Raw genomic sequence first — 24929 nt, 5'->3', positions numbered from 1 at the left:
GCGGTTGCATCGCATTCCTTTCTCGCTTATCCACGTAATGTTTTCGATGCTGTTCTCTCCTTCTTCCGTTTGCTTACTCACTTGTTTAACCGAGCTTATCTCTCCGGCACGCGGCTAAGCGCGATCTTCTTTCAGAACCACATTATAACTGTTTTGACCGGCGAACTTCAACGATCATTATAGATTCTGAAGCTTTTAAAACAGGAGAATAATTGATCGTAAAAACAATACCAGTTGTCACATCACGGATCTATTGTGGATTGTGTAGTCACATAGCCGGGAGCGCATGTACTTTATGTTAGGGAGTATATATTATTTGTATACAGTGAAAATAGGCGAATAATTCGAACTTTGCTATCAAAATCAAACATTATGACCCATTATTGTTAGATAATAGTAATTTCCATTCCTGCCTTTTCTGGCTTCTCTTCTTCTTTATCGGCACGACAACCTCAAGAGGTTTAGAGGCCTGTCATTTTTGGCTTTCTGTGACTTCATTTACTCGTAGCTGGATTGTCAGTCCTGCGTACGGGGGATTGGTCCAGATGGGATTTTGATCCGGTGCGTTCGTTTGAAGACTGGCGCCGCTACCATCATGCCACCGGGCCGCTCCAACAACCAAACTAACAGGGGGTTCAATTAAATGTCGACAATTTCTTTTCTTAATAAGCACTCCCACATGATCATTGGAAGTGAAATATTCGTTTTAAAGGTGAGTGTGCATTTTGTAGCATCGATTTTAAAAACTTGATTTCATTCACGACATCAGAACGACAATGCTTAAGTGCGCACGTAATGATCAAATTTCTGCACGATAATTGAACCATACCAAATTATTAATCCTGCCATGCGAGCTTGCGATGTTTCCAGCGCTTCAGACCGTTGGCTTGCGTAAGCCTTGCGGCCGGTAGCCGACCTCGCGGACATCCAACCGCCCACTGCGATCACCATTCCCGTACCTACGCCATTTCAAACACACCTCGTCCAAGAAACATCGCCACAAAATATCCCTAGCACACGTTCTGTTGCGTACCAATCAGCACTCTACTGCACTACTTGATTGCGTTTGGCAGCGAAAACAACACATACAGAAAGGCCACACACACTGGACACCGTGGCACGAGTTTCTTCCACCACCTCAGCGGCCGCGCAATTATCGACTGAATCGGCACAATCTTTCGTCGCTGCCGTCGAACAATTTCTTCGTAATTCCGCTTCGTCGTCCATGCCGTCCCGGTTGTACGCGCTCACTGTACAATGTACATTCCGCTCGGTTCATTCGGTCGTTCGTTTCTCGTCAACTCTACGCTCATCAGCTCTCTCGTTTGTTGGGGATGCCTGTCTTTCTGCCCTACCACCACATAAGCCACCCTTCTGTTTTGCCACCTCTAAAAGTGACTCGTGCGTTGCGTCCACTCCATCCAAACCAAAACACATCTGCTGCTCTGACGCTGCCTATATGCTCTCGCACTGTTCAAAAACTGCTGTTGCTGCTGCTGATATTGCTTTGAAGCATGGAACGTACGAAACGGTTCGCCAAGTGAAGGGAGCTGGACGCGAAACGGCGATGAGATATACCGTCGTATTTTTTGTGGCTCTTCTGCAGGGTGTTTCAGGCTGGATCGGTAAGCGAGACATGCAACTCGCTGGTCCCAAATGTTCATTGAAGAAAACTGAACCCTCAAGTCTCATTCATTTCACTGCTGCCGCATTCAAGTCATACTGCATGCAATTCAATTTTTAAACATATTTTAAACTACCTTTGTATAACGATAGCGACGGTCTTCTGTTAATTCATTCACTAGCATTGCTTAACATTGCAAACAGAATGACATTGTAATAGCCAGTTATGCCCAAAATGTTCAAAAGGCAAAAAGAACGAGAACGAGGATTATTTTCCATTTAGCAAAACTATTCATTTGAAAACATTTTTCATATGATTTCACGTTTCTTGCTCAATCTATAGTCTTGTTCATAGTCTGATAGTCTGATTATTTCAATTATAATACGAGCAGGGAACACTTGTGTTTTTAGCAAATTAATATATTTGTAATGTGTCTTTAACATTTATAACGTTTAACTGTATTCATAGCACCCGATATATGTCCCGTTTAAATTATATCTAGTAAGCCGTATTGCGGTGGGCTATGTATTTAATAAATATCAAATGTTGGCTAAAGATAAAAGTTTAAAACGACAATAAAGCAGATAATCGAGCAGTAGGTTGCAACAAGGTTGTATTACCGTGAAAGTATTGTTATGATCTTTACAAAACATGTGATCTGCTGTTATGTCAAATTACCTCACCGATGTAATTAACTGTAAAATTTGCATGAAAGAATAAAGTAAAACCGATGTCTTCTTAATGAAGGCATAATGAACGTTCGTTTGGAACAAACGTTTGTTTTTATTTCTAGGATGCAGGAAACATGAGCTAACCTTGTCAAACCACTTTGCCGTTTCCCTTGATCTGCATGACGAACCCTGTACCTTACCGTTTGTCATGAATTAAACTTCGGGTGCGCTAAAAAAACAATCTCCCCGAGGAGAGCTAAAGCAAAATTCGCTCAAAAACTGTGGCTCTTGTTGCTCGGTACGTGCGACCAGCTGAACGAAAAGGGATAGCAGCCCCAAACCCATAAGAAAAAGCAAGGTGGAACAGTGTGTTTAAAATGCACGAGACACTATCCACCGTGGCGGACTGCAAAGGATGGACCGCTAGTAACAAGAAACGAAACATTACTAAAAAAAAACAAGCAGTAAAAAAATAAGAGCGAAAGAGAGAATCACAATGATAGACAGGGCTGCAAGTGCGACATTAAAGAAATGTGCTGAGCACAGTAAAACACTCCCTACACCGTGGTGAAGATTTGGCATTCACACTTCTAAAACCTCAAGCTCACGCACTCAAAATATTTCACGGCGACAGTTGGGGGCCTGTTGAAACCCTACCCGTGCTTGACACTGCCTAAAGGAAGTTCAGACGAACGGAAGAACCAACCCGGTGCAGTGAGCTGACTGGTTGCTGACTGAGGCTCGACAAAAATCGGATGTTATAAGGTTGTGGCGACGCGCGACTATACTGTTTCGTTTTACTCGCTGCTGCTGGAAGATGGTACAGTATGCAAAGTCAGCAGCATTGCTTTTCAACTGGATAAATCGGCTCTTTGCATTCCCAAAAGCTGGGAGAAGTCACACCGGACATCCAGCCGGTGTCCGATTCGGCCGTTATCAATATCACCACTACGACGCGTTACAATTTATTTAACGCCTATTTTATTCTTCTAAACAAGTCTTATCTCGTTCCGATCCGAAACGCTGCTCGGTTCTTTATGTTATGTTATTCCTTTTCGTATTTGGTGTCGTCTTTGGTGCGGTTGGTACCACGCTCAGTCAATCGAATTCATTTACAAGCGTCATTGCTTTGGCGTAATGTAGTCATGTTTTTCTGCACTTCTACCACCTAAGTATGGCATACGTTTCATACGGTCTACAACAAGAAGAAAAATTACATTCGAACCGAAAGTTCTGCTTCACAATAGCGACCGTCGCGATTAATTAGCCAATTCGTAATCAGTCAGACCCATTTGAAAATCCTCATCTATGGAAAACGTTATCAGTTATTTGAAGAAATCACAGTCCTTGGTTCGTAAGAGTTTTAATGTTATGTGCTATTCAAAAAAGTAGAAAGGAAAATGTTTAAAAACAAAATGTTGTCTTTGTATTGTATTTGTATCCACTGATGGTTACAGTACTGACAATGTTATTCGTTTCGAGATATGGATCATTATGAAGTACAACAATAATGTTGTATAAATCTAGTAACACCATAACCGATAACATCTGATCCAAATTTTCAATTATATCAAACCAGTTTGGTACATGTTATTTGCAATTTAGAAGTTGGAGAAGTTGGTACAATTTTCGGGATAATATGGGTAAGGCAACCACGATATTTTGGAAAAAAACTTTCTCCCAGTGTGTTGAAAACCTTTAAACATAAATGGGCTGAAAATTGATCTTAACAATCTGCAGAAAAGAATAGTGTTAAAGTATGACATGTTCGTTCAAGCAGCATGCTTTCTATACCTTGCTTAGCCTATTCTACAAGTGCTAGCATAATAATCAGTCCTGCGCAATGTCCATTTGTGAATTGTTCCTTACTATTTTTTTATTGACAATTGTTTGATTATTTTTACGTTGAAGTGGAACATGTAGCAGACGATACGGTATATTTTCTTTTCTTGCGAGCTTTTGTAAGGTGAAATCGATTCTATACAAAACTCTTTGAAGCAGGGGCAGATCGATATTTGATCGAGACTGGAATCGATATTTGAAAACTTGTGAAGTTCATCTAGGAATGATGCACCTACAATATGAAGTAAGTGATTAAATATCCTTCTTTTTAACAAATATAACAAACCAAATGGAGAATTCAAAGTTCACTTCTAGTTACATGACCCCTTTTCGGTTATGAACAATCAGCAATTGGCGTTAAACGCAGATTCTTTCTCCAGTGTTGCCAACATAAAATACTTACATCATAAAAAAGCTCAAAGGCTCGATCATGGCAAACAATCAGTGACAATCAATCATTGTTTGAACCAGTATCTAGATTAGATTCATTAGTTTCATTAGGATTATTGGACGTGTCAATATTATTATATTGGGTTATTATTACATAAGCAACAGGATTGCAATACACTTTATACATTGCAATGCGTTTCACTTTCGGCTGTAACCCACCCAAACTAACCGGTGCTCTTGTTTGCAGTGGTATTAATATGAACAACCTATTTCAGAATGCGAGAGACTAACCTAGGCACCTCACAAAGTATGACGAAGAAACAAATACGCAAGTGGGATAAAACATCTCGAGCGTCATCGTTGGAAAAGGGTAACCCACCAGCCAAATGGGCCTGCTGTGGCCTGTGCCGACCAACACAGACACACACATCTAAATCACTGGACAACGAGAAGATTCCATGTTATCCTTCTCCTCTGGTTGATCCTACGGTTCTCCCTTCAGAGCTCACCACACCATCGTCATCGTCATCGTTGTTCTCGAATACATTTATGACCCCTGTGCGCTGTCGCACATTAATGCACACGTGCGAGACTTTCGAAACCAACAAGGACGATACAGCCAAGCACGCTACGCACACATGCTTCAACACAGCTGCACGATGCAACAGGAAAACTAACACAGACCATGGCATGCATTAACCGTGCTGCACCACAAACGCGTTCTTGCTGGCAATAGGCATACAAAACGTTTTAAAAATCCAATTGGAACGAGAACATGAACAACAAAAAATAACCAAAATAATGACAGATGCATTTCTGTGGTTTCTTCCGCTTCTTTCTATATTATTTCTGGTAATTCTTCGCATATCTTTTCCTCATTTTCTTTACCATTCTTGCATATTTACTCATTCCAGAACATTAATCTTTCCGTCGTGCAGCACCTTATTCAAGCGACTTTTCGAAAAAATCACCTATCCTTCAAATTATATTTATATAAATGAATCACGGGACGGCACAGTGATCTTCACACGATACACGATCGTTTTCACGAAATACAGCCCCTATAAATTATAGTTATCAGATTACAGCTATAACTGTTCCTCGTAGTAATGAAGCTCGGGATTTTGGAGTACTTCTCGTTAGCAGACTGACACTTCTACAACACTTCGACTTGACAGTTTCTAAAGCTAGTACATGTCCTAGGTTTTGTCGCTCATGTTTGTAAAGATTTTAAGGAACCTTTTTGTTTGAAATCGCTGTTCTGCTCGTTAGTTCGTCCCGTTATTCAGTTTGATTTGAAGCTATTCAGCGGATATTTACAAAAATACTATATTATCGAGTATCTTGGTCCAGTAATGTCTCTTGTCCTGACTACCAGACTAGATGTTTGCTTTTTGGACTAGAATCATTAGAACAGGGGTCATAAATTTATTCGAAAAGTACAAAATTAGTAAATTAAAGTTCAATTCAATGCTTTAAAAAAAAGAAACGCACATAGATTCGATACAAACAGATATGAATTATAGTTTATTCTTAACAAGCTAAACTAATTTTGAATATTAAATTTTTCTATATAAAATATTTAGGTCAGATGGTAATCTTTTTGAATCAATAATAATCGAGATATTTTATTCGACTTACGTAGGGGTTGGTAAGGTGGGTTGCTTACTGAGGTATCCCAGTAGGCAAAATTGTATGCAAACCCGAAATTTGTGGGCATTCGGGGGTGTGAAACGAGTAGAAACGCTTAAGAAGCTTAACCACTTAAAAAATTTCATTAATGCAATAACCAATTTGTACCTAAGAAAGCTGTTTTCAGGAATACAAATTTAATTTTAACATTTTTTATGTTAGGGCAATACTTTGTACCGTAAGAAGATATGATTGTTAACTCTACCTTGTACATGATTTATTTTTTCAAAAATGAAAAAACCATAACATAAGAGACCCAATCCTCCAATGTTGTAGTGTTACAAGGAACAGAAGAAGCAGTATATTTACTTTTGTACTTATGCTGCATGAGTGAAACATTCGTAATATTTGTATCATTTATATTTGAAAAGATTTCAAAAAACTTAATTGATAGTATTAATTTTCAATTTGTTTATTTCCGTAAGAACATCTGTACATATATTCAATTTTAAGTGACATATAAAAAAACTAAGAAAAACTAGAAGTTATAGAAACCAATATACAATGTATAATTTAATTGAAAGATTTATTGAAGTAGTACAGCCATTCATGATGTTCATTTTCTTATTTTGCTTGAACTGTTTAATTCAACATTTGCGTACATAAAAACACCGACTCGGACGGGACTATTTCTTCTTCTTTTGTAGCAATACAACCTCCAAAAGGTTTGACGTATTTTTTTGGGTTTCTTTGGCTTTATTTATTTGTAAAATTATAGACAGTTCTGCGTACGAGACTAACGGATTTGGTTAGGATTTTGTTCCCCTCGTATGTTGTGAAGATAGGTACTGGTACTGCCTACTCCACCAAATTCAGGAACCATTGTACATATTTAAAACGATGCTTAACTAGTCATGCTTGTGAATATTATGCAAATCGCAGCACAGATAGTAAATACTAACCCAGCAAAGATGTAGAGTCGCAAATTGGTGCGCTTATGCGGGTTCATACCCTTCGCGGGACACATGTCTCGAATTCAGCGGCGTTGTGCGCTGGCTCCTACTCACATTATTCCAAAGCTATCCCAAAACCGGACATCGATTGACCCCAGCATGACCGGCCGGGACAGCTTTGTCTTTACAAAGGTACAAATAGAGTGGATAACTGAAAATGTTCATTGACCGCCATTCGACGCTCGTTTGATTCGGTCGCGCTCTTCGCCCATAGTTAATTTCAATTTGACTACGAAGACCACCAGACAGTCATCGCAAAGAACACTCCCGGAAGTTGTACGATGGCACCCAATCGAAAGGCTACCGGTATGTACGACACGTAGGGTTTTGTTTGTGCTTCTTCCCTAGCCAGAAACAACAGGGAAGCATCCAAAGAGCGATGTGAACTGTGACGAAAGCAGCTGCATACGCCTGCCAGCCCAGTGTATCTTCCCATTCGCTCACCCTTACCAGCTATCACAGAAACTATCTCTTTCTTGAATCATGAGGCTTTCGCCTTCCTGGCACTGTTAGCCTGTTTGTGCGTATTTAATGCGTATTGTGTATCAGAAGCGTGCGCCAAACTGATGATTGTGAGTTTAAAAACGTTAACAGTTATTCTTCAGCGTAAAAAAGAAAAATACGTGATTGAGAATATACAAAGTATTGTACCCAAAAGTAAAGGCTGGTTGCAATTGTTATTACATCTCTGAGCATGTTCAAATAGTACGGAAAATATTTTTTTTTATAACACACTTCATGGTCGAAATGTAATGATTAATTTATACAATTGCTTTATTCAATTGGACAAAATTAAAAAAAACCTTTTTCTTTACTTCTGATCAATTCATACCATTAGCAAAAGAAGGTCTTAAGGATTTTAAACAAACTATTTTATAAATTACGAAATTGTTGACTTTGATGACGAATGATGCATAAAACAAACTCATATTATCTTGCATATACTATTTATTCAAAATAGACTCAACTATTGTATGGTACACTGTATGGTACAAGAGCCTATAATGTAGTAATCAGGCTGTTGTTACTATCTATGTGTAAGTTAAACTTTTTCCCAGCGTTGCCCATAAGTGATAGAATAGTTTGAAAACACTGGCAACTGCCTCCACTTTCACCTAGTGGTTAAAATTGAGCTATTTTGTTGAGCGCGTAGTTAACGTATCTTATCTTACACCCACTCCCCCTCCCTCTGTCCATCCAACCAATACAAACCATCACCCTGCCCACAACACCAGCCATTTACTATGTAGCAAATTTTTAAACTCCTAAAAATAGAGTAAAAATATAGTAAAAATCTCCTCCTCCTAAATAGAGCCTAAAATCATTCCAACTTGCAAGAGAACATTAAACGCCTTATTTATAGTGGTTAAACAATTACATTACTAAAAGATTCATTTTGTTATCATGTTGTTTGACTACATATTAAGAATACGGATATCATCGAAACTTTAAAAAATTAGACGTCCATATTATTCTTTTTGTTTATGCGAATTTACGGCGAACTCAACTAAAAATCTCTGTATTATCCCCGGCAGTTGGCTTTGAACATTGCTGAAACGCTTAAATGATTGATGAAAGTCTTACACTTTTTCAATAAAATATTAAAAGCTTTTTATTTAAAATCATCATAACAGTCGACCAATGTCATACCATAGTTACAGGCTAGTATCTTAATAGCTTATCAAATAAAGTTTCCAACAGATAGAAACAGCCCTCAAAACACATTTATTCCAAACATTCCTAATTTTTATCGTCTATTTTCGTCATTCCAATACAGCCTTAGATAAACTGCTTTTCTTTTGGCCACTTTACCTGTAACCTGTAATATAACCCACCGTTTTCTACACATCGAGAGAGAAAAGTGACCAAGAAAACTGAGCACGAGACAGATGGGAGAGTGAAAATTCCCTTCCGGTAACGGCAAACGTACACCCATGCCGGCTACTACTTTCCATTCTGTCTTTCCAGAGGGGTGAAAACGAGCTGTGTTTGAGCTGAAAATCGTTGCTAATCCCTCTCGATGTGTTAGTACGGTTGTGGCACAAGCGAAGCAGTAATGCCACACCACAGGCTTTCGTCGTGTATCGCTGTCCATATGTAGCCTCTACCACAGTGCAACACAGTGCTTCGCTAGGTACAGAGTTCGAAGCAGGATTCCGAACACCATGCCAAAAAGCCCAGGAAACACCGGCAGCCGGGATGGCAGGATTTATAAATAGGGGACACATTGCTCAGGAAAACTTCAAAAATACCCACTTGTTTTTCTAACACAAGCGGCCAAAGTCACCAATACATCAATACGCGGGCAATAGAGGGGTGAAAATTATCCAAATTAATCTGGTATTGGTGTAAGATTCGTACCTTTAAAATCAATTCACGAAAACAAAAAATACCAGTTTAACCTGTAAGGGCAAACGATGCAGTCGATTAACGTAAAAGCACTATATTAGATTGACGATAGCTTTTTATTGAACAATGTTTTTTTAATGTTTAGATAATACGGTCTATTAAAAGCAACATGGGAACTAAAATTTCTAAACAGATATTTAATATAAGATCAAAGTAAAAAAATACTCTCACTAATTTCATTGATTTATATTTATTGTTCAAAATCTGCCATCAGGAGACTTTAAGCGAAAAAAAAACACATATTATCGTCCTTGTAATGTTTGTGTTATTGACGTTATAGATCTAATGGTAAAATATATACAGCAAAATATAGAGAAATACACAAGCATCCTACAGCAGACTAACAGCGCCAATGACAAAAACCTTGTTTCGTTCCCACACTTGTGCTGCTTCCCAATCGATATTGGATTTGTACGACAATCTTCAAATCGGTGAACGACACCTTTACCCCGGCGGCCTTTCGTACTGAACCTTTGGTTTGGTACGAGCAAACTAGTATATCAGGTGTTGGAACTCCTTTTGTTCATCGAAAAATATTTTTTAGTATAAGGAACTAATAAAGTGGAACAATTCGTTTGATGAAGATTTCAACACATAAGGAAACATAATTAATGTAGTACGATCTATTGTACTTAAAATGGTTTTATCTGGTTTTGTTTTTTTTTTTTTAACCCAGTAGGGTAGATGTAAGAAATACCTTCTTCATCGATGTATCAACCGGAAGAAGTTGAAACATACACAAGTAAAGCAACACTTTCCATCATGCAACAAGCGGCAACTGGGATAAAAAGGTAAAAACACTGAACAAATCTTCCCCAACCAACGCCAACAATGAGCACACTGCGAGCTCTTTCACTTCCGTCCGTGCGAGACTAAGGCTCGCACGATGATCTCATTTCTTCGACTTAAGCAAAAAAAATCCATTTCATTCATTCTGCAGCTTTCTCACCGCAGGAAGAAACGCAACCCGGGGCAACAACAGGGAGCACGGTTTACTTCAGCGACCTCAGCGTCATTTTGACTGTATCGGCCGTACCTCACGCTCAAAAAAAAAAGGAAAAAAATCGAAGGGATCTCCACCCGCCCTCGGTGAGCTTTTCGTGAATCTACGTTCGTTCCAACATTAAAATGAAAGCAAAAATGTACCTCAGCTTTCGTCACGTGTGAATGTACGCCGAGGCGATGGAGCACATTTCCAAGCGGATTGCTTTTCGCTTCCACGCTTCGGCAAAGCACATTTCTCCTGCTGAATGGCTGACTTATATGTTCCGTTGCCGATACACGCATTATGAGAAAAAGACAGTTAAACGAAACGCTTCGACCTCATCGCCACTCTCATTAACTCTAGTTTTGATTTAAAAAAGCTCTTTATACCCTATCATGCACATGTGCATGAAAATGTTTGATGGAAGTGATGCGATGCAAAGCTGCTATCCATTTCACTGTTCGACTTCATGAACAAACAATAAAATAGAATTGCCTTACACTATGAAACATTATCAACGAAACCGATGAACAGAATTGAACACTTCTCTTTTAGCCTAACGACCACTGAAACTTTTAAACTGGCTAATTAGTATTGAGCTTGTATCGATTCAAATGAGAATCTAGCACAGTAATTCTGTAATAGGCTGTTATATTAGAGAACACGAGGTAAAACATCTCAAAATCGGTTATTCAATATATTATTACCGATCGCATATACACATCACAGCGTTGGTGAATACTAGTAAGGTTAAAAGCAATTATATGAAATGGGCAAATACTTTTACAAACATTTGTCTAACTTTGCTGTGCAAAAGCATCCCTTTTTATCAAACATTCGGAACCAAATTAGACCATTAGATGGTGCTTTTGGCAAACGTACGTGGTGTTCGTGCCGAATTAAACGTCCACCATGTAACATGCATGATTGGTAGTAAAAAGCTCGACCACAACTGCTGGAAAGGTCGCACCGGAGCGAACGTTTTCGAAGGCTACCCGTGACGTCGAAGTGCGCTGTTGCGCATTGCGCATCAGCCTCCAACTTATCGAATTTCGGGAACAGTAGACACCACACGAAAGTTATTACGGTGGTAAAAGGTGAAGTACGATAAAACCGAACCAAATTGTGGACGCAAAGGATTTGGATTGCGTATTCTTGACAAAGTCTGGCGTCGCCTATGTGAGAATATACACAGTAGGAAAATAAATATATTCGGTCACAAACCAACTACAATATACGTCGATTCTATCCGATGCCGCATTGATGTAGTAAGCCTTTTACCCCTAACTTCTAATATATAAATAACTTTAATCATTCCCAAAACACGACATTTGAAATGATCAAAATCAAATTTGGTTGATAGTGTTTGTTTACACTTTTCTGCACTTGTCCACGCGGATAATTCGTTGATGGGAGCATCACTTTGTAGTTTGTATTGTTATTATGAACACCAAACAATCCATACCAAGAGTGGTCTAAATTCCCACCCAGGAAATGACAGACTAAAATCTATGAAGGCTGCAGTGCTACAGCAGGAAGATTCTTCACTAATGAATTGATCGCTGCTGATCGTATGTCCCTTGTATAACTTTTGGTACAGGAAACATTTATGGAATTACTTTATCCATTATACTGCTGCTTTTTGCAACAACACATCGAAAGGATCTCAAAAGAGCAGTGAAGAACATGGGAAGGTGTTCAGAAGGAACATTCAGATGGGGCGGCGATGCAGGAGCTCGCGCTTTTCTTCTACATCAGTACATTAAACAACAGTGAAGATTCTGTAAGTTGTAAAATGAAGAAACTAATTTTTCAACACACCTTCCAGCTAAGGGAGTTGACAAACAGAAATGTTATACTTATTACGTATCGCAGTAGTCTTCAATCATACTCTGGTACAAATACCAACGAAAAACATCAAATCTGTTCCAAATCGAGATAATTCTGAAAGGATAATAACAATAATAAAAAACCTTTCAAAAGCCAGAAGCTGATACAATGAGTATGAACCCTTTTTAGTTGATTAGTGGCGAGAAGATATGTCGATCCTACCACACGCTGATAATTTAGGTATCATTGGTTTGCGACTCTCCTACGTAGCGGACGTATGAAGCGGAAAACCTCAGGTTGGAGATGAATGGGCAAAAATCAAGTTGATAGTGGCACCATCAACTGCCCTACTAACAACTCCTAGCTTACGTAGAAGTGACCTACAGCTAGGTGAGCGCCCTTCTCGAATTAGTCCAACATTAGTCACCAATCTTGGGTCGTCTTGGTATTTTGAATAGTCTGTCCCGACAATAACATTGATGTTGAGATACACGCTGGCTGTCAACCGGCCATTCTACAGTGAGGAAACTTCTGTACTCAAAACACCTGTCGCACCTGACGAACGAAGCTGGAGTAGAACGAACTATATAGAACTTATATAGTTCAAGTATTCACATACGCCTCTGCGACATGGACTTTGTCCATAACTGACGAAACCCTCTTAGCCGCGTTCGAGACGAAGATGCTTAGAAGGATTTTTGGCCCTGTATGTGGGGAAGGACTCCGGTGGGTTGGTCACACCGGTCATGAGAGTGACACCGGACGACCAATCCGGTAAAGTCCTTTTAGGTCATCTACAGGAACAGAGGAGGTGTGATAGGCCCAAACTGAGATGGACTGATGGCGTTGATTCGTCCGTCAGTAAGGCCGGGATTGAATAGATTGCCAGACGAAGGCGCTCGACCGTGGGCGGTTTTTATAGGACTCCTGCAGCAGGCCAAAACCGCGCAGCGGTTGTAACACCATATAAGTAAGTATTCTGTGTCGAGATGTCGCAACATTGAAATGCTTTGGACTAAGAATTGATAATTACATTAAAGAGTTTCTAACTAGTATTGTGCTTAATAATTTTTTTTGGAGAGAGTCATTCATATGAATATTTGATGAGCAGTCATTTAAATCAGAAGTTAACTCTTAAAACAGTCACGGAGACCCCTTGGCAACCAATGCCCGAGTGAGAGGGGAAGGGAAGGGACGTGGAGAGGCGGTTCATAGTAGGCAAATACCTTGGAGATCTTTAGCCTTATGAATCTTATAAGATTCACGAATATTGGGTTTAGGAGATGCAGATTCATTCATTTAGGTTCATGGTTCCGCACCAGATTTACTCAACACTGGTTCTAACGGATCCCTTGAAGAACTTATGAAATTAATGATATTAAGGAATACATATTTACAGCAGAAGATAAAACAAATCCTAAATCAACCAAAGCCATTCGGAAGGTATAGACTGCATGGGATGTTGTTTTTAATATATATGCATGCATGCATCTGACGATTCTTGACTTAGTGAGTGAATGACGTGAACGAGGAAATGTTGTTTTTCATTTTGAGTGTGACCATAATAAATCATCCAAAATTGTTGCCATCGCATTAGAATATCACGAAAATAATAGCAATCACCCAGAGTAACTTCGTTGAGCAGTTTGCTTTATTATTTTATCATGTTGATAAACAACTGATATGAACTATGAATGAATATTTTCTTCACTGTTCACGGATTATTTCGCTTTTAACACAAATTGTAAGGAAACGATATTTCGCATGATTGTTTTCGTACAACAATGAAAACATTGAAACACGGATTAAACTTGTTCAGATCGGTTTGACTGTAATCTTACCATATTTTACTAAATATGACAAAAATTACTTTGCATTATAGAATTTCATCAATATTGTAATATTTATATCGAAATGTAATATGACCGTTTCTCATTATGCTCCAATTGCTATGTGCGCGAAGCAATGTATTTACCTGACAAAATAAAAGAGTGAGCTACAAAAAACGCCAACAAGCGCACGGTTTCAATGATCGCCAAAGATTACGCTGCAGGTTGGAAATATTTCGGGGATTACGTTTTTTGTTTTCTATATTATGTGCGCCTTGTGGTCTATAAACCTAAGAAATTTTTCCATATAGGATAGAAGTCACTATCGATCGAGGTTAGGTAAGCAACGTACGATCAAACGAATGCAGCCATAAGCGGGAAAGCATCCACAGAATGAATAGTGAGGTTTATGCTTATGCTTATAATGTTCATGTTTACACTACGCAGTGTGCACCTACACCAAGCCACTCGGAAACACACAGCAATGAACGGTGCTTTACGGCGCACCGAAGCACTTCGACGGTTTGGAATATAAAAAAGTAAGGAAAAGATTTAACAACTAAAAATGTATGCCTCGATGGATGATAATTGTGTGTTGGTGGATGATGTCGTGGTGATTCAGTAAACAAGAAGATCATTCCTAAGAGCTGTTGCTCTCTCGCTCTCTATCATTGTTTTCTTCTTTTCCTTCCGATGCTCTTGGGTCTCTTCTCTGGCTACGTTTCGCTGTTTCGATATGTTCCTACGATCACTGCTCGACTGCAACTTGCTGTTGGCCGTATTCAAACTTCATGCTGGTGCTCGGAATGGGTTTTTTTCTCTTCTTTCGTTTAGCCATGCCACCATTCTGACAGTCGCTGCTGCTGTGTTGTGCTTGTTTTGCCGTTATGTACATTTTTGTCGAAACCCTTGAGGTGAACTTAGACGTTTAATTCGCTTTGTTCCTCGATTCTAAGAAAACACTGGGAAAGTGTGATGGATTAAAGCTTCGATTTGCCGAGTGCACTAAGCAATGCTTGCAATGGTGCGTGTGGATATTTTTTCGATCATAAAATATGTTGATGTTTTGGAACAAAACTTTAAACCCCTTGTACTAATATTGTTGATGCTTATACGTTTGTGTGGGAATTGTGTGAATTCAGAGTAGATCAAACTTTAACAAATTTTACAGCCCACAAAGTATGATTGCTAATACAATAGTAATGCACTCGACGCAGTAATGCAGTATTCAGTTAAGTATGATTGATTCACGTAAGTGCATAACACAGAAATTGAATTTTACCTTAATGAAACGAATCATAACTCATCAATCGCTGTACAAAGAAAATAGTTATTTTTGAGTCATTTTTCCTTAGTTCGTCCGTACTTCCACCAGTTGCATTAACAGCTTATGAATGTCAGAAATAAAAAGAAATATCATTCCCGTCAACCGCCTCCAGTTATGCAGTTTTCATAGTAAATTAAATGATTCATTGCGCATTTGTCGGTGAACATAAACGGGAAGTTTTTTAAGGCCCAAGCATTATTTGGAGCATCGGCCAGGTGTAAGCAAAGTAAGGGTTAACGCTAATCCACATTGAAACCCGGAACGCACATATAGAACACTGGAACCTGCCAATTGTTGCTGAATTTTGGGATATTTCAAACAATGCTTTGCGAAGCATAATCCATTGCATGGAAGTGAAAACCCGGGAGCCAGGTAACAGCCAGGCTACGCCACCTCGGTGCCACCGTGTGTGCAAGTGTGTGCGTTTGGGTGTGTTCCAGTCGTTTGCACAGTGAACGCTCAACGAAACAGATGAACAAGGCATAGATCAAGGAAAAAAAGGTCGACATGATCGCACATTCCAGTACTGCTGCTCCTTGGCATACGTGCGGGCGAGACACAGGCTACGAAACATGCCACTAAAAATTTCGAACAAAAGGAACGTGGAAAACAAGCAACGTGGTCCGCACTGGTTATGATGGTGGTGTTTCCGTTCTGCATTCATCGACACAGCATAACACATCACCTTCGCGCCAGCGTGTGTGATCAATGTATGCGATCATCGCCCACCCAGTCAATCATGTTCAAGTGATCTAGTCCGGTCTAAAAAAATGAAAATAAGAACGAAGAACAAAAGGCCTTTCTTTAGATCTCGCGATCTTTTCATACATTTTATCATTTGTTCCAACAAGCATTTTGGCTGTGTAGTTCAGATCCATCCATTTCACAGTTAGTATAAAATTTGGCTAAACGCTTTTGCAATTAATCCACTTATATTGAAGGGCCTAACATTTTCAGTACATGTTCGTCTTCTATAATTTATTTCTTAATCAAAGTAATCAAAGTCGACTCGTGTGCCTCCTAACAACGCAAATGATAGACGTTCCCATAATATGGATAATGATATGTTGAAGTTAAAAAGCTCTGTGAGACATTGAGTTTGCATGATTATTTTTACCAACTCGTGTGTTCAATCGATCTACTGACAACAAACGCTCGTAGTTCTTCAGGATTTTCAATAAGTGTGTGTTGCAAGATAGAGATCACTTACCAATTTCTGATATAAGCTGAGCAGCGAGTTTGTTCAATTCATTGCACTATGCTAAATACCATTTCGACCTGGATGACCGGTTTAGAATAACTTATACTTGAGTAAGTATGTAATACGATTTACACATTTCACGTTTATACGTTGCACAACATACACGGTACCACATTTTAACAGTTTAAGAACCTCAATCTGTTGAAAAGAAATAATGATTATTTATATTTTTTCCAATTCATCAAAACACATTACACTTCTTTAACGTACAATTTCTGAATTTCCGACCACACATATGGGTACGGATACGATCAATTACGCTTACGTTCAACACTAATGATGCACCAACACCTTAAGTTCATTGTTATATTTCATAACTAGCCGATTTGGTTGTGTTCCGCAGCTCTCTGATAGCTTAAACCTGTCATGTTTATGTTCCGTTTCGTCATAAGTCGTTTTTTCGCTAACGAAAGCAATAATAAACACTAGAATACATGGATGAAGTACTGACCGTTTCAAGCCGTAAATGGAATCGCGAACCAAAAAACCGAAAACTATTTTGAAAATTAATGCATGATTCTAACTTCTAACCGGTGTTTTTCACTGCACGCTTTCACACGCGCACACTTGTATTCGATGCAAAGTGTCGCGAGAACGGGAGGAAAGCATAAAAAACGAGGGCGCAGAGAAAAGTGAACGGTAATTGTATAGGAAACGTTGTTGTTATATTATTTTCTTTTGTTCTATTTGAGGCAAACACACACACAACCGCGGAAGCGTACGTCGAATTGATCAAATTGTGATTTGGGATTTGATCAGTGCTCTCATCAAACTCCTACCAGGAAAGATCCTTTTATTCACAGTTCACATTGGACACACTAGTCCACATTGTCATTTGACCCGAGAGCGAGCGAGTAAGAGCCCTGTGTTGCAAAGGCTATCCTGCTTTATCGCAATTGGGTCTCTTTCCTTTTTTTCGCTCGTTCTTTTTCTTTCATTCAACACTCTGCCTTCCTACAGTGGCACACTGACTGCGTGCCAACCGAAATCGGACGCCTTCTGCCGGTGTGTTCGACGCTGTACCATTATTGTACTAGATGGTATCATTTGCAGCCTTTTTTATGCGCTAGCACCTTCTCACTCGTCCGCAGGATCAGCAACGATCTCGCTGGAGGAACCGGATCAATCGTCGGCACGGTGTTTCGCACACGACGCAACAAGCGCACGGTTCTTTCGTCCGCTCTGGTATGCGTGCGTATTACAACGTAATCGTCGTTTAACGTCTTCTGCGAACCGTAGCCATCCGTGCGTGTGCTTTACCACCGGTGCGTTTTACACTTCCATCAGTGGGATTAATTTTCAAACGAAAACGCGCACTAGTGCAAACACAAGCAGCATTATCAGCACGTTCGATTTCAACGCGAGTAATCACTATTCGATCGCCAGCTAACTTACACAGCACGAAACTGCCGCGGATGCTACAGGAACCGCACGGACATTATGCTACACTCACGTACGATACAAATTTAGCGATTGATTGAAATATCAACTAAGCAACAACACATCCAGTACGTTTGTTGTGTGTCCCCTAGCTGCCAAGCACACGCACACTACTGCCGTCCCCTACTTCTTTTTGCAGGCAGCGTACGCACTCACACCATACTGTGCTTCTCCCTTTGGTGCACACTATCTTTGTCTTTCCAACGCCGCTTACAGCACACGCAACCTACACAACCAACAACCGTTAAATAACCCACGACTCTATGTACCTACTCTCGAACAGCACCGTACTCACTCACACCAACGGTGACCCTCGTGCACCTTTTTTCCCTTGCATTTTATTTGAAGCTTCTTCTTTCAAAACATTTTTCAACTTCTATACTGCCTGGTACGCCCAATGTCCACAACAGGGAATACAGTAGAAGAGGCTGCACCATGAAAAATGAAACCGTGCAGCCATATTGAATTGCTTCGTTTGAATGCTTGCAACATGTACTAAAAACCGTTTTTTTTAGTACCAATGATATTTTTGTAATCTTATAAATATTTGGTTTAATAATGATTTCAGCAGTTAAACAATTGATTTCAATATTTTTGGGTGGTGGTCAAACAGGTGTTACAATTTGTAGGTTGCAAAACCTTCATGAAAAATACTTTAACATGCTTTAACTACCTTATACTTGTATGTTTTAACGGATGGAATAGCTCCACTGCTGTTTAAAAGCTTTTCAAAAGTTTTGGTAAGTTATAGCTTTGCAAGGGGCATGATTCACTGCTCGACCGTGGCGGGTTTGTAAGACTCCTACAGTAACCAAACTACGAAGCAATTGTTGCGCAGAACAAGTTAATAAGAATGGCACACACAAAAAGTGTTCTAGAAACAGATTTAGCAATGATATTAATTGATTATCATACTGATGTTAAAGGACTATATCACATGCAGAATGCGTAATTTTACTGCCAATGAATTAGAGCGTTTTAATGAACCAAGTGGAAAGTGAAAAGTCATACTTCTCTCTTCAACGGCTTTGCACTGCTTCGATTTCCTGTCATCTTCCGTCGTTAGATGTTTTGCATGCGTTAACACCACGGTTGATGTTAATGCTACACCCACGTCCCGGCACGTGCTGTTGCATGGTTCCACAAACAGCAGGGTTCATCACGTTCCAGAAGGCAAAAGCTGGTTCCCATCAGCCCAGTTTTTTACTCTGTACGCCCGTACGAATTTGACCGGCTTGGTCTGAAACATTCGCGCGCTGGCTCGGATCGGTGCGTTGCGTGCGTTGTTCTTGCCGGCGATTCGGCATTCACCACAAATATGTAACGCTTCATGCACACACACCTCACCGGACGCAAACGGTAATCAATGTGCTTGTCCAGTGCGCGTCCAGTACGATATAGGCAGTTCTTTGTCAGCTTTCGTGGTGCAATGATCGTGCCAACTGAGGAGTAGTAGATCGCTATTAATTACGCCAGTGCTATAAGTGAAGGCGGACGAACGTATAGTGGAACGAGTTTTTATGGCATAACTACAACCGTAAACGTTCTGTGGCCGCAAAGCATCACCATGAAGCTGAGCAAAGTGTTTAATCACAAATTTGTGCTAGCAAGCTGCAACCTAATATTTATGGTAAAACATTATCGTGTTAATTATTAAAACAGTGCATGCCCTGTTTGTTTGTTCGAGGGGTTTGAATGCATTCTATTGTTGTGGTATGGTTTGATCAAATTATACCGCGTTATCGCATTGTCCGGTTGACATGTGATTCGAGCAAATCCTGCCTTGCGATAGAAAGCTATTGGAATCAAACTGATTTTAGTGAAACGAAATGTTTCACTTAATTTATTAACAACAGTTAATTTAGCAGTGTTCATAATTGGTTAGGAATTCTCTCACTAAAAGTGCTGTTGAAAGCGAATAAATAAATTCTTGCCAGGGCTTTTCATTTTTTTCAAATAACGAAACTTAACACAGTGTAAAACAAAATCAACTGTAGAATAATAGAAAATGTAGTACGGTTGAGTGATTTTAAAGCGTACATGTGAAGTGTTTTTATTCGTCGGTTCCATAAGCAAGTGCGCACAGTGTCCATGTGCTGTGCCTATATGCCGTCCATTCCACCCCCAGCAAAGTTTGCCTAAATGAAATGAAACCCGTTGAAAATGGAATGCATTTGAGGGACTGTACAATGCAGGACGCAACATTGGGACAAGCGGAAAGTTACAAAATTGTTTACAAAAACGGAACGAGTATAGGAAAAAAAAAATAAAAACAGTAGACACCAATTATAAGTACGAGTGTTCATCTGTGTTCATAAATCGTGCCGGAATCACTGGTGCCGGCGTTTATGTTACCACTGAAGGGTGCAAGCAAACGCGACGTAGCTGCAAACTGTTGGCGCATAATAAAAATGCATGATACGCAGGTGGGCTTTGGTGAAAATCAGGCAAAACAGAATGTGTAAAACCAGCAGATGGGAACTCAAACTTCGAATAAAAACTTAAGCCGTTCGTGACGGCATTTTCATCTACATCATCAATGAGCATCATAATGCGTGAAATTTTTATCGAGAAAACATAAAAAATGGCGGCTTTGTTTCATCAAAGAAATGTGTGGAAAAAATAAAAGTAATAACCCTACTAGACGACTACTCTACTAGATCCATTAGTAGACGAACCACAACAGCATAGTGCAAGTACTGTTTTAGTTTGTTGTCTCTGCTTCTAGTGATTTTATATATAACTCTAGTGGAGTCGGTCGTTAGAGAAAATCTCAGCGTGACAAACAAAATATTCTCGTTATCTTTCTCTAACAGCGTTAATCAAATCAACCAAGAGCCATATTGAAATACATCAGAAGCATAAATTCTTTCATTGAGTTTGTTTTACATAATCTAAAAATCTAAATCTACATTTTCCCACACTGTTCCAATTTCCATGTGATGCATCTGTTTCAGTGATCCTCCCCAAGAACTCACTAAATGTATGCATGTGGAGCAAACGTTACACCTGCCCGATCACGTTTTTCGTTTTTGTCCGCCCGTTGCGGATGACATGTGTACACAAAGCATGGCGTTGTTGGGTATGCGATGGCAATATTTATTAAACAGTAATTGTACAAAACATTATTCTTTGACCAAGTATAGCACCATACTATGGGATGTCGGTAGAGGCTGATTTTAGCTGCCGTGGGTTAATGTCAACGGCCCCTTTCGTTGGCATTGAACATCAAACACGCAGCGTGTTGCAATGAAAACACGTATTTACACAATGTATTTTATTCACATGCCCATATTCATACATATATTATAAAAATTTTTCTACTATAAGGAACATGTTACATATTATGTAAGTTGGAAACTTTGTTTAACTTTTTTATTGCCATATCTACGGTTCATCAAAAATTGACATAACTCGTCGAAAGTATGATGAAGATCATCGTTGTTGAAACTCAGGCACAGCAATTCTAAGAGTTCTCAAAGAAACTATCAAATTGGATTAGTTCAGATAACATGTAAACTCAAACTTTTTCTAATAGTTGTTTTTATCCTTCGATTTAATGACATTTGAAAATAGGTGAAAGTGCACGATATTTACAACCCTTTAGCGTTCTACATAAAGTAACTTTTGCTCCGATAGCACTGTATTTAAAATGCAACGGTTACAACCAAGAAAAGAAATTATCATCGCAAGTTAATCCACAAAATCCGGTTCATTCTTCGATTATGTACTTTTAGCTGTGTGGTATAACGCTGCTTTCCACAGGATTCTATCTGTTCACCGACTCCCCTCGGATTCTACTATCCCGTTTGCTAATATCAGCATCCGATCAACAAAGGACGCCTCTGTCTGAGCTAGAGCAGCCGTTGTTTTATTACGTTGCATTCGCCCTTACCACTGCTGGGTTAGTGGCTATTATTGCCTCTTTGCTAGGATGTTGGGCAACATGCATGAATACCTATTGTGTATTAACGATGGTAGGTATACTTTTTACCCTTATAGGCCTGCACCAAATACACTACATCATACTTTTCAACGTGCCATTTTCAGTACTTCCTAATCATTCTTGCGCTATTGGTAGCAGAGTTTGGTGTATGCTTAATGATCACTGCGTGGCCACAGTGTCTAGGCTTAAACCTCAACGAAACTGCAATGGTCAAAGCTCTTCAAGCGAACTACGGCGTACCTGGACATGAACAGTTTACCGCAGCGATGGATTTGGCGCAAACGATTTTTGAATGCTGTGCCATCAATACCAGCATCAACTATGACACATCTTTATGGAAGCTACAAAGTTTAGGCAAGAAAGAGCTGACCGTTCCTTTAACCTGCTGCAAGTTAGTGAATCGGTTCGAATTTACGGCGTATCTGGACCCGGTGCCGGTAAACCTGACGCTTTGTCAGGCACTACAGACGCAGGATTATGAAAAAAGTCGCCATCTGGATGTGAGTTTAGTAAAAAAAAAGCAAACTCCCTGCGTTTACATTGATAATAAACTCCCATTTTTGACTTCCTATATCCGCTCATCTAGGGTTGCCTGCATAAGATTGAACTGTGGTACCGTGAACAATACTTTTTGTTTCTTTGCGCTGGATTAATTGTAGCAGTGGTTGAATTTTGTGTCCTGCTCAGCATTATTTTGAGTTGTACAAAGCTACCGCGTAAAAACCATGTCACACAAATATTGCGTACGCATCCATTGCCGCACATACCAATCCCAGCAGTACCAGCGAATCGTCGTGTACGGGATAACATTTACGAGCACGAACTGCCCTCACCCATTTCCGTACCAACCATCCGGGAAACGTACATACAACCAAAGGAGTATACCAAACAACGTCCAGATTTGGCTTTTAATAACAACTCTCACTATTATCAGATCTCCAAAAGTTACCTAGTTTAAGCACCCAAATTTTAAAGGCACATTTTAAAACTTATATACGATAAGCGCGAATAAACCCAATAATAGTGTGTTCATAGAAATTAGACCAACTGTTTCTATTTGTTACCGGTATGCATAGTCCATCGAGAACATCGTCTTCATGACAACTAAAAATCCAGCTTGCTTTTCATTCCGCCACCAGCGCAACTAAGTGTCGGAGCAGGGTTTACAGTGCGACTATCGTCATCTGCAATATCCGGTGGAAGATGTAACTTTTCTATTACGAACTTGCTCCGTTTTAGCTTGAACGCTAGATCGCGTGTTTTAGGGTGAAATGAAGCCAAGCTATTAAATGGTGCTATTTTGGTAATGTTCAACAAACCGTGGTACTCTTTAAAGACAGGATTCGCATGTTCTTCCATTTGCCCGGCAAAAGCTTCCAGCTCGAAGGAAAAATCAAATAGATTTCGCACTTTTTTGCATAGGTTGATGTCGTCCAGGTGACGTAACAGATGGAACGGCACGGTTATCAAACAAACCGACAGCGTGTTTCGTACGATGGCTTTCAGTAAGACGATGAATCGTAGAAAATCGTCAGCAAAATTCTTCTCGTACCACGACGGAGAGCCGATTGAGTTTAAACAAATTCGTAGTACATTTTTTGCGCTCTCGTCGAAATTGGAATTAAACTGGTGTTCACTTGCTTTTCGATGGATGCAGGACAAAAGCGATGCGAAGTGTGGATTCTTGAATGAACCCACAAATCCTGTATCATTTTCGTGCACTTCATCTCCGTTCCAATATGTTATATCTTGTGCAAGTATCGTAGTGGAACTTATTGTTTTGGTGAGGTCAAAATAGTGTCCAAGGGCCGTCGATGATTTCTGTTCGGAATCTACTGGAGCTAGCTGATTGTATCGAAAAGCAATGCGCATGGTTTCTGGTTCTTGCTCGGTGCCACCTTCGGACAATGCATTGGCTTGAACAGGTTTTGGTAATTTTTCGATCTATAAACAGTAATCGTCATTAATCAGCATGTTGCATTTTGCACAGATGAACTTTTAGTTGCACTTACTAAGTGTGTTGGATTTTCTTCTATCGTCCCTACCAACAGCGGATGCTTGTTTACGATTCCTTCTGCGAGAAAATATTTCGATAACACCCTTGCATAGCTTCCATGTATGTCTTCTTCTGTAGGAGTTTCCAATAAAGAACACAATGCATTAGAAAAGAACAATACTCCTCCCTTAGACTGCCGGTGAGCATTACATTGTTACTCACCGATACCTATGATGGAACCGATGGGAAACCCATCTCCAAAAATATGGTCTAGTGAGGGGTTTCCTGAAGAAGTTACTGACTGTCCCGTGTGAACTGATAGGCGGGTGCCGTGTATGTTTAAAGCCCGTCGACGCTTTACAAATCCAGACATTTGGCACGTGTTTATTTAATCGCTGTAGTTTCCCTAGAGCTGGTGTAGTTTTCCGATTGTGTTGTGCCGAACGTACACAATTCAAGTAAGGTTTATACAAATTCTATAACAACCGTGTGCAATAATTGACGGTGTCAAACTTTGGGCCAAATACGAAGCTTTTTGGTGAAATTCTCAATGCGCAACCCAGTGAAAACAGTATACGAGTCAATACGGCGGAAAAGCTGAAAATTAAAAATAACAGGCTGTCCGATAGCTGAAGAGAATATTAAAACCACCATGACATACTGATTATTACGAAATGACCCACCATGACGTATACATTTACGGTAAATCATCGTCATCAATGAGTATAAGTTTC

At 39.7% G+C, this 24929-nt stretch overlaps 2 protein-coding genes across 3 annotated transcripts; one reads left to right on the top strand and one right to left on the bottom strand.

The window, feature by feature from the left end:
• Nucleotides 1-19686: 19686 nt before the first annotated feature.
• Nucleotides 19687-23209, top strand: LOC128309733 (CD151 antigen). The gene is made up of 4 exons (XM_053046195.1): nucleotides 19687-19883; nucleotides 21991-22230; nucleotides 22304-22699; nucleotides 22786-23209. The coding sequence occupies exons 1-4, from the start codon at nucleotides 19821-19823 to the stop codon at nucleotides 23155-23157; spliced, it is 1071 nt and encodes a 356-aa protein (XP_052902155.1). The 5' UTR covers nucleotides 19687-19820; the 3' UTR covers nucleotides 23158-23209.
• On the bottom strand, nucleotides 22559-24638 carry LOC128309732 (elongator complex protein 4). Of its 2 annotated transcripts, none has more exons than XM_053046193.1 (3): nucleotides 24418-24638; nucleotides 24212-24327; nucleotides 22559-24143 (listed from the first exon to the last, which is right to left on the bottom strand). In XM_053046193.1, exons 1-3 carry the CDS (start codon nucleotides 24566-24568, stop codon nucleotides 23304-23306), a joined length of 1107 nt encoding a protein of 368 aa, XP_052902153.1. In that variant the 5' UTR covers nucleotides 24569-24638; the 3' UTR covers nucleotides 22559-23303. The 2 variants fall into 2 exon arrangements, with proteins under 2 accessions (XP_052902153.1, XP_052902154.1); XM_053046194.1 differs by having other exon boundaries at nucleotides 24212-24324.
• Nucleotides 24639-24929: the final 291 nt, after the last annotated feature.

This window comes from Anopheles moucheti, chromosome 2, assembly GCF_943734755.1.
Source record: "Anopheles moucheti chromosome 2, idAnoMoucSN_F20_07, whole genome shotgun sequence".
NCBI lineage: Eukaryota > Metazoa > Arthropoda > Insecta > Diptera > Culicidae > Anopheles > Anopheles moucheti.
Note: the sequence above shows the minus strand (reverse complement) of the source record. Positions and strands in the feature narration are given on the sequence as shown.